The 14,852-nt window shown below is 33.1% G+C and overlaps 2 protein-coding genes across 2 annotated transcripts in view; one reads left to right on the top strand and one right to left on the bottom strand.

Annotated features, from left to right (window-relative positions):
* The window catches only part of LOC105178099 (endo-1,4-beta-xylanase A), a 6,214-nt gene extending 2,355 nt beyond the window's left edge, over positions 1–3,859 (top strand). The window contains 4 exon segments of the mRNA XM_011101462.2: positions 1–136; positions 1,355–1,532; positions 1,650–2,186; positions 2,577–3,859. The exon segment at positions 1–136 is cut by the window's left edge and continues 205 nt beyond it. Coding sequence (XP_011099764.1) covers positions 1–136; positions 1,355–1,532; positions 1,650–2,186; positions 2,577–3,695 — 1,970 coding nt within the window. The 3' untranslated portion in view covers positions 3,696–3,859.
* Positions 10,515–13,328, bottom strand: LOC105178382 (probable pectinesterase/pectinesterase inhibitor 51). The gene is made up of 2 exons (XM_011101847.2): positions 12,435–13,328; positions 10,515–11,398 (listed from the first exon to the last, which is right to left on the bottom strand). Exons 1-2 carry the CDS (start codon positions 13,108–13,110, stop codon positions 10,704–10,706), a joined length of 1,371 nt encoding a protein of 456 aa, XP_011100149.2. The 5' UTR covers positions 13,111–13,328; the 3' UTR covers positions 10,515–10,703.

Here is a 14,852-nt window from a genome sequence, read left to right as displayed (position 1 = left end):
GAGTGCAGAGAAAGCTTGCCTATGAGGTCGTTGCTGCAGTTCGAATATTTGGTAATAACATCAGCAGTTCAGATGTTAGGGCTACTCTGTGGGTTCAGGCAGCAGATCAGCGTGAACAATATATAGGGATTGGCAGGTATTGCATCTCCTTGTCAATTTTTGTGTGGCCTGTTTTTTTGTTGTGTGTGTGTGTGGGTTTAGTCTGCAAAAGATTTTCTAGATGACCTCCTTGGGACTTTGCTATGTCCACTAATTCATACTGTACTTGACCAATGATAAGAAGGCCTTGCATTAGACTATGTGAACTAATGCTTTGGAGGGAACTTTTCTTTTATTCATTTTGCAACATTACAAGAGTTACTCGTTACTTCATGCTTTCTGAGAAGAAACTAAAGTTATCAAAAAGTTCCTTTCAACATGTGAGTTTTTCTAATCTTGGTTACAAGTATGCTGTGAAGAACCACTTATAACATATATAAATTGCCATAAAGTGCTGTCCAGGAACAACAGTTCTAAATACTAACTGTTAATCTTGAAAGTATATTTTGATAGTTGGACATGGATTGATTTACATCAGACTCGATATTTATAGACATCACAAAATATAATGTTTTTTAATTTGATCCTCTTCTTTGGTTAATTGATCTTATCTCTGTTTTACCATCAGACCCTGAAATATTGCAAGAGAAATGTGTTGATATTAATCAAATGCAGTTAGTTACATTTTACATGTCTACCTCTTTCATGTTTTGTAGTTTACTAGTTCACTTACACTACATGTGGATTGATGTGTTTGGATTTGAGGGGAGAACTTGGAAAAAGAATTTCAAATGACTTCATAATAGAAGAATTTGCAATCCACCAATGTTCAACAAAATGTGGTTCAAATTTAGAAGTGAAGTATTTGAAATCCTTTGAATTTAAAGTTATCGAAGGCTATATTTAGATTGATGGATTTGAATTTGAGACAAGGATATAGAGAAATAATTCCAAATGACTTCATGTTATAAGAATTTGAAATCCATTATTATCTAACAAAACATAGTTCAAATTTTAGGGTTGAATGATTTGAAATCTTTTAGATTTTTAGAATTATCCAATCCAAAAGGATACGTTAATGGGAATTCGAAATTCATCATTTCAAATCCATTAAACCAAATATAGCCTAAACAAATTCAAAGGATTTGTTGCCAGGGATTTGAATCAATCCAAATGTAGCCATAATGAAAATGAGAGTAGGTGCCTATCATTTCTTTTCTGATCTGGGCTTGTCATTTCTCAAATAACTGATAATGATCATCTCTTTGGTCTGGCATCGAAGTATTCAATATCTAAGAACTTTGCTGTTATGTAGTGTACAGGCAACAGACAAAGACTGGGTGCAGTTGCAAGGAAAATTTCTTTTAAATGGTTCCCCATCGAAGGTGGTTATTTATTTAGAAGGTCCACCTCCAGGCACTGATATTCTCCTGGATAATTTAGTTGTAAAGCATGCTGCAAAAGCCCCACCTGCTTCTCCGCCGGCCATTGAGGTAGTCCGATACATGATAGTCTTTAGAAGTTCCTGATATATAGAAATTTTTTGAATCAAATTCAAATGTTACAGAGAACAAAACAAGGATTCTAAACTCTTTCCTGTTTTTAACCAGAATGCTGCTTTTGGAGTTAATATTATCAGTAATAGCAACCTTAGTGACGGCACCAATGGGTGGTTCCCTCTCGGAAATTGCACTCTTAGTGTCAGCAATGGTTCGCCTCATATTCTTCCTCCCATGGCTGCAGATTCCCTTGGACCTCATGAGCCTTTGAGCGGTCGATACATTCTTGTGACTAATCGTACGCAGACGTGGATGGGACCAGCACAGATGATTACGGATAAAATTAAACTCTATTTGACATATCAAGTTTCTGCATGGATTCGAATTGGCACTGGAGCAACTAAGCCTCAGGGTGTTAATGTTGCTCTTGGCGTGGATGGGCAGTGGGTAAATGGTGGGCAAGTTGAGATTAATGACGACAAATGGCATGAAATTGGTGGATCCTTCAGAATTGAGAAGCAACCAGCAAAGGTAATGGTCTATGTACAGGGTCCTGATGCTGGGGTTGATTTGATGGTTGCTGGGCTTCAAATCTTTCCGGTGGACAGACACACGAGATTCAGACATTTGAAAGTACAGACGGAAAAGGTAAGTTGTGAATTTCTGACTTCCTGGAAATTGGTTTTGAGCCATAAACTTGACCTCGATGATGGAATCAAGAACTCTTTAGATAAACACGAAGTCTACTCTATCTTAAATGAATAGTCAATCAGTTCATTCTGGCATCATCATTTTGCTTGTGGGACGATTTATCATTATCTATTCTTCTCTTGTCGGTCAACCTCTTGCCTTTTTTTTTTTTTCCCAAGACTAATAGGAGAAGATCATGCTTGAATAATGCATCAATCTGGTAAAAATTATAAAGCAGGCATTCGACCAATGTTTTACTATGACATTTGCCAAATCTATTGAAGAATGAAATTTAGTACTATACCTGTAGTTGATTTTACCCTATTCTGTACATTTTCAACTATGCAGATACGCAAGCGTAATGTCATCTTAAAGTTCACTGCATCAGACCCTGGCAGTCTGGTTGGCACCTTTGTGAAAATAAGACAAACACAAAACAGCTTCCCATTCGGATCATGTGTAATGAGGACTAACATAGACAACGAAGACTTTGTTGATTTCTTTTCCAAAAACTTCAACTGGGCCGTCTTTGGGAATGAGTTAAAGTGGTACTGGACAGAACCACAGCAGGGGAACTTCAACTACAAAGATGCTGATGACTTGTTGAACTTGTGTACAAACCATAATATTCAACTTCGTGGCCACTGTATCTTCTGGGAGGTAGAGGGAGCCGTTCAGTCATGGGTACGTGCTTTGAGCAAAAACGACCTGATGTCAGCCATTCAAAACCGTCTAACAGGTCTTCTGACACGTTACAAGGGAAAGTTCAAGCAGTACGATGTGAACAATGAAATGCTGCATGGATCATTCTTCCAAGACCATCTGGGAAAAGATATCCGGGTGAACATGTTCAAGACTGCAAATCAGCTGGACCCCTCCGCCACCCTTTTCGTGAATGACTACCACATTGAGGACGGATGTGACTCACGCTCATCCCCTGAGAAGTATATTCAGCATATTCTTGATCTCCAAGAACAGGGTGCCCCTGTTGGAGGAATAGGCATACAGGGACATATAGACAGCCCAGTCGGACCGATCGTTTGTTCAGCTCTTGATAAGTTGGGAATTCTCGGCCTCCCAATCTGGTTCACGGAACTTGATGTCTCATCAAACAATGAGTACGTTAGAGCTGACGATTTGGAAGTCATGCTCCGGGAAGCTTTTGCCCACCCTGCGGTGGATGGCGTGATGTTGTGGGGATTCTGGGAGCTTTTCATGAGCAGAGATAACGCGCACTTGGTAAATGCAGAAGGGGATCTTAATGAAGCCGGCAAACGGTACCTCGCTCTGAAGCAAGAATGGCTGTCTCGTGCTCATGGCCATATCGACGGACAAGGACAGTTCGAGTTCAGAGGATTCCACGGATCATATGAAGTTGAAGTTGTCGGAGCTTCTACAAAGAAAGTGACCAAGACATTCGTGGTTGATCAAGGTGTGGATCCACTTATGATCACCATAAATCTGTAGTTGTTAAAAGTTTACTCTTTATGGGATTGTGAAACTTTCATTGCTGCGTGTAAGAATAAGAGGAATGTATTGTTGGTGGTTTGGAATCATGTAATGATGTCTTAAAAGTGTGTTTCTGATTCAAGTGAATAAATAAAGTGTTGTTTTGTGTTCTTTATGCTAAAGACCCCTACTGGAACTATACCATGCAAAATTGATGCGGTTATAATATCCAATATAATTATGAATTGTTAGTCTTTAATAATCATTTTTTTCAAAATACTGCGTGGAAAATTTTTATTTCTCAAAAATTTGTTTAATTCTATTCGATTTGATTTTACCGAATGAACATCCCAAAAAAATAATAATTTACTAATTACACGAAATTAGAGGTTCGTCATACTTTTTTTTAAGCCACAAGAAAATTTTTTATTTAAAAATTAATATATTTATATAATTTCAAGAGAAGGTTAAAAGTATCTTCTTTTACAATTGCATAATATATTAAAAATAATATTTTTTTGTTAATATTAAAAAATAAAGAATATATTTGATCGATTAATTATATGATGAGGGGCCATCTCGGACCTATTAAAAATCATATAGGACAGATGATTTAATTGGACTTAATTAAACACACAATCCATATTGTAATCATGACTATAGTAGTATTTTTTAAATTAATTGCATGATATTATTAAAAATGACATTTGATTGACTAATAAAAAATTAAATACGATAAAACCCCTTTAGAACCTATTACAACTCATAATCTAGTCGAATTAATTAGACACAACCCAAATTGGATCCAAGTTAAATCATTTTAGATTTTTAGATCTTAATTATCTTTTTAAAAAATCATTTAATCCATTTATGTATTAGGAGACTAAATATATTTCTAAAAATTATCAAATAATTATGTTAATTAGAAGAATAAAATATTCCTCCAGAACATCTATGAAAAAATCTACTAATCTAAAAGTATTAGCCAAATATTAATAAAATTTTAATTTCACTAATTCGTATTTCCAGTCACAAGAAGTAAAATATATTTGAATCATATTTAATTTTAATAATTATAAACTCAATATTTTAAATATATTGTTTATGACATTTACTAGGATATATAAAGTTACAAAATACCCAATATCAAGGCATCATTTAACATCTAATTATTTTTTGTCTCCTGAAAAAATAATATCAAATTTTTATTCATTTTCAACATTTTTCTGCAATTATCAAAAGCATGATTTGACACTTAAAGTTATTTACCCCCTTAAAAAATTATACAAATATATTCTTAATAATTTCCGATATTTTCTGAATATTAACAAAAATAATAGAAAAAATGTAAGCAACCCCCTTGTGATATCGCAAATGAGCAAATTATCCCCTTATGAAAAAACAAATAGCGATATACCTCCCTGTATTTTTTAAAATACAACAATTTACCTCTCAATATTTTTCAAAATGAAGTAATTTACCTTCCTGTATAAGGAAGTAAATTGCTATATTTTTTTTATATGGGAGTAATATGCTCATTTTTAATATCACGTGGAGGTAAATTGCTGTTCACCCCAAAAATAATACCAAACTCTCTTGTAACATTTCACGTTACATAATTCAGACTTTTATTTCTCAAATTTTCAAAATTTACCTAAAAACAACTCCAAACAATACTAATAGTATTATTTTGGTATAATTACAGTCCCCTCCCCTTATAGTATCCATTTGATTTGATTCCATCAAAAAATTAAGTTCTTCTGTTAGTCAAATTCATCGAGTTTGATGATATTAACAAAAAAATCAAATAAAAATTCATTCTTACCATTGATTTGATATTATTACTATTTTATTACAGGTCAAATAAATCTTTTTATAACCAAATATTCTTATATATGGGAGAAAATATATTTTCACCTTTATAAGAGTGGTTTAGTTGTAAAAAATTTGTTTGACCTGCAACAAGTTAATGAAGTATCGATTTTTTTTTTAATATCAATAGATTCAGTAAAATTGACTAACAGATGAATCTATTTATTAGATAAAAACAAATCGAAAAAATATTATATGTAATTTTTCATATCAATAAAAAATTTATGTATAATTTAATTAAACTTTATTGTAATTATCCCTATTAGTTTTTGTACTAATAGCTGAAATGAATGGGAAGTCCACATTAATTGGATCTCTCTGCCCATCTCTTAATTATCACAAATCAGAAACAGGTCTTATTAAGGGTGCACATGTTATCCCTCTCCACATGTGACTTCTTTAGAACCTATAATGCCTTGTCGGAGAAATTGCACTTTTAGTTCTATACAATAAGATATTTTGTATTTTTAGTTCTGTAATTTATAGAAATTTAGCACATTTAATTTTATAAAATAATATTATAATATTTTTTATTGCATAGAATAAAAATTTGACATATTTGGTCCTATAGGATAAATATTATGCCGTATTTGGCCCATAAGATATAAATAATTTTATATCATATGAGAACTAAATGTGCCACAACTTTATATACTATGGAACTAAATATATAATTTTATCATATGGAACCAAAAATACTGCAATATTTATCTTATGTGACTAAATGTGCTAAGTCCATAAACTATGGGACTAAAAGTGCAATACACCCTAGTACGGGGACAAAGATTGCAATTTTTCCGGGCTTGTCTGATGGTATCTTTTTTCTAATTGAATTTTTTAGTTTAAATTTTATTTTATTTTAATTTATATATATACTTAATGTATACTTTTTTAAAATAAAATAACATTAATTTCATTTAAATCCTCTGTAAATAAATGTAAAATTATACTTTTTTTCTAAAAAACAATTAAAAATACGTTGAATTAACGCACTCAATTTGTGCTTAAAGTTTCAGAGTATAATATTAATCTTTTAAAAAATATAGAAATTAAATATTTTTTAGTTACTCAATTTGCTTTTTCGAATTTATAGTAAGTAAAAGAAATAGATTTTACAATATAAAACAATATAATTAATTTAAAATTAAAACATTAATCCAAATTTGATAGGAAGGAGAAAAAAAGAAAGGAAAATTATATTTATATTTTAGATTTATATTGTCCCAATTATAGAGGGGAATTAAAATTTGGGGGGGGGGGATATAAAAGAAATTAAAATTTATGTATACCTTGTAAAAAGAATTACAAATCTTGGGGGCTAATATATATATAAAAAATAAAATTTATGTATAGCATAAAAATTTTTTTTACATTATTTGATGTTAGGCCAAGCACACAAACATCCCTTCTCCTTTGTAATACTGCAAATACACCCCGGAGTATGCCTGTTTTTTTTAAAAATACATGAGGTGTTTGTGTATTAATTTGGACCTAATCTCAGGAGTGTCGATATAATTTACTGTAAAAAAATTACAAAACACCCCCCACCCCCCGCGGATCCAAGAATTTTAGATAGATTCAGTTCCGATCACTATTATGAATTAAAATATACCCACAAAATCATATATTATTTACAAATATATTCATAAATTACACATCAATACAACTCTCGTATCAAGAAAACTTCGAATCCAACACACAACCATAACTTTATTGCATAGATTGCATGGGTATAGACTAGTACAAGTGTGGGTGGTAGAGTGAATGGATGAGACAATGCTTCAACTGATGGGGTTTCACTTACACGCCAAGCAATTCTCCTTATTGCTCTGTATTCTGATGATGTGTGTACGCCATAGTAATTCATATAGGTGTGTAAATGCCCAACACTTTTTTGTTCGGTTGGTAAAAATAGATTGTAATTGTGAGTTTGATTCTCTTTGTCGATGTAAGAATTTTATAGGGGAGTAATTTGTGAATATATCTGCATGTCCTAACTTTTGGTAGCGATCAGTGTTGTAATCATTTTTATAAATTGATTTTTTTTTAAATTCAAAATTCGTAATGTTCAATTTTTACAGGCTCAAAACTCGTTGTCACCTAACTTTAAGACTCGTCTCACCCTATCTAGTTGGACATGAGGCTCACCTTATCCAGTTTCAAACTTTATTACGGACAAAATTTATAACAAAAAGATATTTATTACGAAAAATTCATTTTTGTTATGATATCATTTTTGTAATAAAAATAGTTGGAAAAATGTGTTTAGTATCATTTTTGTTCAAGTGTGGGTAGTTAAACTTGCGTACAAGTCTTGAGAGAATCATGAATATTCCCATCTATTCATGCCTTTTTGTTTTATGTTACTTTCGTATATGGTTTATATTATTCTTACACAAACATTATTTTATATCGATTCATTTTTTTAAATAGTATGTAATTCATTATATTATTAATATATTTAAATTTAAAAATTGATTGACGAAAAATAACAAATGACTATAGAAGTAAACGCACACCAATATTCACGGGACTTGAAACCCACAACCTTTTAGTTGTGGAGCCTTAACCTTACCAATCGAACAAGGCCTCATCGACTATATCGATTCGTTTATTTATATAAAATGTAATAGTTACACAATTTTGAGGTTGCTATTTAATGGTAATTAAGATTTTTATTATAATTATTTTATTTGTACGATTAATCAACACCTTTGTTCATGTGGCATATAAAAGTTAACGTAAGGTAAAAATGTAAATTTAGTCTTATAAATATAGAAGAATGACACATGGAGTCCAGATGTCACAAGCAAAAAAAATGTTACATAGTTAAACTTGATCAAAAATAAAAAAAAAATTCTCAAACTAAAGAGGCGCATGCCAAATATTTGCTAATTTATACTGGAATTAGCAGTTTCCGAGGACATCTAAATTAAATATGTTATTTTTTTTAAATTATAATATTCAATTATAAATCAAAATCGAAAAAGACCGAAAATACATCTTCTATAATTACAAGACCAAAATTGTATTTTTTTTTTTTTTACGATCTTTCCATCCATGCCTCCTAGGGGTGGCAACGGAGCAGATTTGGGTGGACTCAGGACCCGCCTCGCACCAATATAAAATTTGACAGGATGGGTCTAATTCGATGGACCAATTATTTTTATTATTTTTATTTGTTCTACAAATACATATATATATATATAATTAACATATCAATTAAAAATAAAATTATTTATGATCTAACTCAAATATTAAAATTCAAAAAATAAATTTTTAAGTATAACTGGAATTATTATTCCTTGTGCCAAGTCTCTTAAAGCATGGGAGAAGTCCATCCCGTGAAGTATCACGAGCTTTTTCTGTTAGGCTGAGCAGTGACATGAATTCATTTGTCATAACTCATAAGAACTTACCTTCAGGAAACAAAATAGTACGACTAGTGATAGAAGTCACACTGTGACTCTCACATTTTATTCATAGTTCAAAGAATAGATAGTAATAAAAAAAAAAAAGTATATTAAGATCTTAAAATATTCTAAAACATTAGTAAAATTGCAGAATCAAATTTAATTAACATAAATTACTACTCTTTCGTATACATTACCAAGTTTTAATTAAGATAATATTTTTTAAAAACTTATTTTCGTGAATTGTAATTAAAATATTAATTCATTAGTAATAATGATAAGAAAATATTTATTATATATGTAATAGTACAATAAGGAAATTATAATACGAAGAGTTCTCAAAGAAAAAAAAAACATGTAAATCACATTAAGGAATGTAATATTTTTTGGAAATTTACTGATAATATCTCAACACTAACATTAATATCATCGTTGGTGATATCATAGACTTCAAAAAATAATCTTATGACAATGGAATTTTTGCAACGGATACGTCCATTTCAGATTTACAATGGCTTAGGTCGCGACTTTGCATTTGAGTTGCAATATTTTTTGAATTTTCATGGTAATTTTTATTGCAAACTGATGGTAAACTTTTGCAATGGAAAGGCCATTATAATGTTCCATAGCAAATTATAGTCAACTCTTAGATGACCTATAATTGTCATAAGTCGTTGCAACTTCCGTAACAAAATTTTGCCCAGCCACAGTCCATTGCAAGGTTGTAACAAAAGGTGAAAACATTGCAACGTTACAACGAATATTTATATTACATTCGTTATAAATAATTTGTAACAGCAATATCGTCATGAAATTTTTTTGTCACGAATTTTGCAACAACCTACAATATTACATTTTACTACGGGCAAATTCTGTTACAATATTGTCACAATTTTTGCAATGAAAATAATTTGTGGCAATTATTGATGGCATTGCAACGATATTTTATGCTTACTGTACTTTGAAAAATGAAATTGTAATTTTGCTACGGAATTAGTGACGGACTATGACCATGGCCAACCTGCGAATATTTTTGCAACAACTTTTGCAACAAGCTATGAAGTTGATGAGATCTGTAAGTTACAACTGGAGTCATTAATTATTGAACCGTCATATTTGAAATTGATTTTAAAATGAATTTTGTCCCGTGCAATTTGTACATGATAACTATAGTTCATTATTTCGATGGTATATTGTCATGGATTTTGCAATGGAGTTTTTCCTTCATGACAAAATCAGTTGCAAAATCCGTAGCAAAAATGAAATACAAGAAAATATCTATTCTACTTCATACATATTTCTATAATCCCCAACAACCAATTCTCCCTGTTGTCTTCTTCCACTCAACTAGTATTTTAATTTCCTTTTGGCATTAAATTATTAATAATCACATCAGTGCAACTAGTCATAATTTTTCAAACCCAATAATAATTCAAACAAATTTAAACAATCATTTATTTGACTCAACTAGACTTGTCCACATCTTGAAGATCATAGTCCAAAAATTTTGTATGCAAATCAATTATATTGAAGATAATTGAGAATCTGCATGTTAATGAACTTGTCTACTGTATCAGTATTGCCTATAATCAGCTCAACTTACAAAACTTGTTCATTGTGAATTATTATATTACAAGAGCAATACTCTCAAAATCTCCACCTGCTCCATCCCCTGCATTTACTTGCAGTTAATCTTGAATTGAGCATCAAATATATATATATTACAATAATATCTACACACTTATTGATCATCAGAAGCTCCAGGGATCCACTGATCCCCTTGAATGAAATTCTGAACCGAGTACGAGCTGACGTGCGCGGCCGGAACCTGGTTACTCCACGACACTCGTCTCGACGTGTCAGCACCAGCCCCCGTATTCTCAAACTCGCCGTAATACAAAGTGTTCAGCGCGAAATCGCCGTCCCAGGGCAGCCATCCATCTGCCGTGACAAGAGCCTCCAGCGTGCAGCGAACAAAAATTGTCCTCGAATACTGTTTCCACGGCCTACCAAGGAAGTTTAGGTGCACCTTGGGGTTGCTGTAGTACAGTGCCATGTATGCCTCAGTGCCGTTGATCACGGAATTCTGGAAGACGAAGCCTGTCGACTGGGCGGGGTCGATCCTGCCATGGGCTGTCACGGCGTTCTTCTCGCCCTTTTCCGGATGGAGTTGCCTTGGAGCAACGAGGATGAGGCAGTCCTGGAAGAATGCAGCTGAGTTTCCGAATATGAAATCGACGTTGCCTATGATGCGGCAGGATTTGTAGTACTGCCGTAGGCTGTGGGCGTAGAGAGTGTCTTGGTTGCCGATCAATTCGCAGTTTTGTATGACGGAGCGATCGCTATCTGACCGGAAAGCTACCGCTTGATGAGCGTCCGGACCAGCCGTGTTCTGGATAGTGAGGTCGCTGGCCATAAATCCGTCGCCGAGAACTCCTGTGAGAGCAATGGCCAAGTGCATGTTCAGTAAAATGGAAACTGTTGGGACAATGCACAGGTAGATAGGGAAATCTTTTGGACGAATTAATCTGAGAATATCACATCTAGACCCCAGAAGTTGTATGAAATATCAAGTTCTCCCATAGATAAGGGTATATTTGTGTGAGAAAAATGTCAAATTGTTGTAAGAGTCAAACGGTCAAAAGTGACAGTTTTATGTAGCTAAGTGTAATTACTGATAGTAAAAGGATAATTTGCATAATTTAACTATTTTTCAAGGAGTATCTATATAATTACCCTTACAAAGTAGTTATACATGGAGGCAACCTCACACATGTATATAATTTTAAATTTTATTATATTTATTAATTAAATAAATAATAAAAAAATAATTTATCAAAATTAGTATAATAAATTAATATTAGATATATATGAAAATTATTTTGTTTCAAAAAATATAGAAAATTAAATATATTGAAGATATTTTAATCCATACCAATATTACTAGCTAACCAATAATAAATACTAGCTAGTTATATGCTGCACATTTGATAAATGTGTACAAAAAATTAAAATATGAACTTATTAACTAAAATTTTGTTGTAGAAAAATTGATAATATAAAAAGAATTAACTAAAAATAAAAAAATAAGTATATTTACAATGTTTTAGTCAATATATATATTGTTAATAATAAGTATTTATGATAACCCCTAACCTAATTAATTATAAACAAAAAATATTTACTGTATAGACATTTAAGAAAATTATGCAAAGTCATGCCAAAAACTAAATTGATCAAAAAATAAAAATTATGAGCAAATTTTAATTTAAATTAAATTCAATCATATTCAAAATAAATTATATAATAAATATGATTATATAACATTTTAAAAAAATAATTAATTATAATATAAGTGTATTATGTTCAATATACAATTAATTTGGTTCAAAAAAAATTGAAAAACCAAAACACGACATAGCATGTTATGGTGGGAGATTGCAGCAATATGAAATTTAGGTAGTCAACTTACCGACTGTGGCGGAGTTATAGGTTGAGACTCCCGGCTGGCCCACGTTCATCGACCCTGTTATGACCGTTTTGCCCATTCCATCCCCCAACAACACCACGTTCTTCTTCTCCAACGCCACCCGAACCGTCTCCTCATAAACCCCCGCCTTGATCCGGATCACGAACCTCTTTCCGTTCGTCGGGGCTGCATTCACCGCCTCCTGCACTGTCTTGTAATCGCACCCACCTCCGCCCTTGCACACCGTCACGTCCGCCGTCAGCCCCGCCGGAAAACGGCCGACCCATCCCGGAGTGTGGGAGTCGGACCCGGGTTCCCAGAATCCCTCTCGCTCGGTTCTGGGCGGGCCCCAGGAGCCGGTTTTATCACCATAGACGTCGTAATTCACCAACATTCCAAGCGCGCTGCTGGTGCCCGCAATCAATGAGTTGTTGAAGAACGCCATCGTTTGGACCACCTGGGACGTGTCGTTCACGTATTTGAGCCCCGACCAGCAGTCGTACTGGTACACCAGCGCCGCGCTCATCCATGCACGCGCGTCCTTGAGCCTGCCGCCCGACAGAGCTCCGCCGACCTGATTGATCCGGTACTCGGAGTAACTCACTACCTCCAGACAATTTCTGGCGGCGGTAGACCGGTTCTTGTTCCCGGCGGAGGACTCCAGAATATCCTGAACCATAACCCGACCCTTGTCCAGATTCTGCGAGGTTGCCGACAAGGCGGATTGGATGACCTGCAAAACGGTGGCGTTGGGAGGCACGTGATGGGACTGGGACAACCAGGCTTCGCATGCGGAGGGGTCACGTGACGCCTTGCAGGTCTCGTGAATAATGCTGGTAGTCTGTTTCCGAGATGGGTCGGCGGTGTATGGCGGCGGGGGGGGGGGGCGGGGGGGGGGGGGGGACAATCAATTTTAATATGTTTAGTGCCAATTATCTCTGCAAGCGTAAGTGAGGATATGGTGAATATGGGGTGGGGGCCATTTTATAGGTCTGCACACCGTTTCCTATTAATTAAAATTCTGTTTTTAGTGGACATGTATTTAGGTAAAAAATCTAGAAAGTATATGGTAAGTTAATGAGGAAAAAAAGTGGTAATTTTTGTCAAAATTATGGTAATCTTTTTATTAATTATGATAATATATATGTATAGTGATATGAGTAAATAGAATGATGAGCATAATGGGGAAGTTTAAGAAATCTTGGGGAATTTGAACTAAATCTTGGTAGTGATTGTTTGGATTTCTATTATAATTTCTATTATATTTTATATATATAAAAATTATGTTATTAATTTTATTTAAGAAATCTTTTAATACATATAAAATGTATATTACGGTATAAAATGAAGATTATAAGTTTTTTCTATTCGAGCTAGGAAAAAGCTCTAAAAAGTAGAGGGAGAAGATTGAATTTGGCTTATATTTTTTCTTGCCCTTTTTATTATTGTTGCATAGTTTAAATACAAGTAGTGGATTAAAGATTCAATGCCAGGTGGCTCTATCTTAGGCCCTTACAATTGTCCTGGTAACAACTTTGGTACCCTCTGTAGAATTTTATTTAATTAACAATAATAGTCCTTAGCAAGCCTTCTCCACAATAGGTCATCTTATCTCTTTAAAGTTTTTTGAGTCATTAAGCCATTTGGGCTATAATGTATACAAAAATATTAATAAAGATGCAACATGAATCACAATAGAAAATTCAATTCGAATGAGACATGAGATTTGAATTTATTGAGATGAATTAGTAGTGGAGAGAGTCGTGGGTTGAAATTGGATTCAGTTGCTTTTGAATTTTTGTTATTTATGTGTCGTGGTCATAGATTCGAGGTCGTGGTCGATCCTCCTATTGTATTTTGATGTTCGGAAATAATTTGAAAACACAAGGTGAGGTTATATGTGGAGACACTACAATGCTCAAATCAACTAATGATTTTAATATGTAGGTGTAATAAAATAATAAGAGATCGAATGATTTTAAGATTGCTTACCTTAAATGAATAGTGGCTGGAGTATTTATAGAATTTGGTTGGATCTTATGAACAAACTTAGATTGCTCTGATCCCAAACCTTATGGTTGTTGATGGGCTTCTATGGGCCTTTGTCCATTTCTTGTTGATGGCCTTATTTTATAATGTTGTTGGGCTGGGCTTTTACTTATTTAGCCCATATCAGTATGGATAAAAATTAGTTTTGTAATATATATTTTCTATACTATTATAAAATAAAATAAAGAGATAATTATATTTACACATTCTCATTTATTGTCTTTTTACACAAATTACTTCTGCATTTTTAAAATTTTCAGAAACCACTCCTAACAGTTTTTAAAATTCGAAAATGCCACTATTGACCCGATAAAACTTTAATTTACTTTTAATAACAGAAATGCCCTTAGAAATATTTCTATAAAATACCAA

Source organism: Sesamum indicum, linkage group LG15, assembly GCF_000512975.1.
Source record: "Sesamum indicum cultivar Zhongzhi No. 13 linkage group LG15, S_indicum_v1.0, whole genome shotgun sequence".
NCBI classification, from domain to species: Eukaryota; Viridiplantae; Streptophyta; class Magnoliopsida; order Lamiales; family Pedaliaceae; genus Sesamum; species Sesamum indicum.
The sequence above is the reverse complement of the archived record's forward strand: the minus strand, read 5'-3'. Positions and strand labels throughout refer to the sequence as shown.

Coding starts and splice junctions, on each gene's coding strand:
- LOC105178382 (XM_011101847.2), bottom strand. CDS start 13,110: ATGGTTCAGGATATTCTGGAGTCCTCCGCCGGGAACAAGAACCGGTCT. Junction 11,399..12,434: donor CTATAACTCCGCCACAGTCG/GTAAGTTGACTA, acceptor TTGCTCTCACAG/GAGTTCTCGGCGACGGATTT.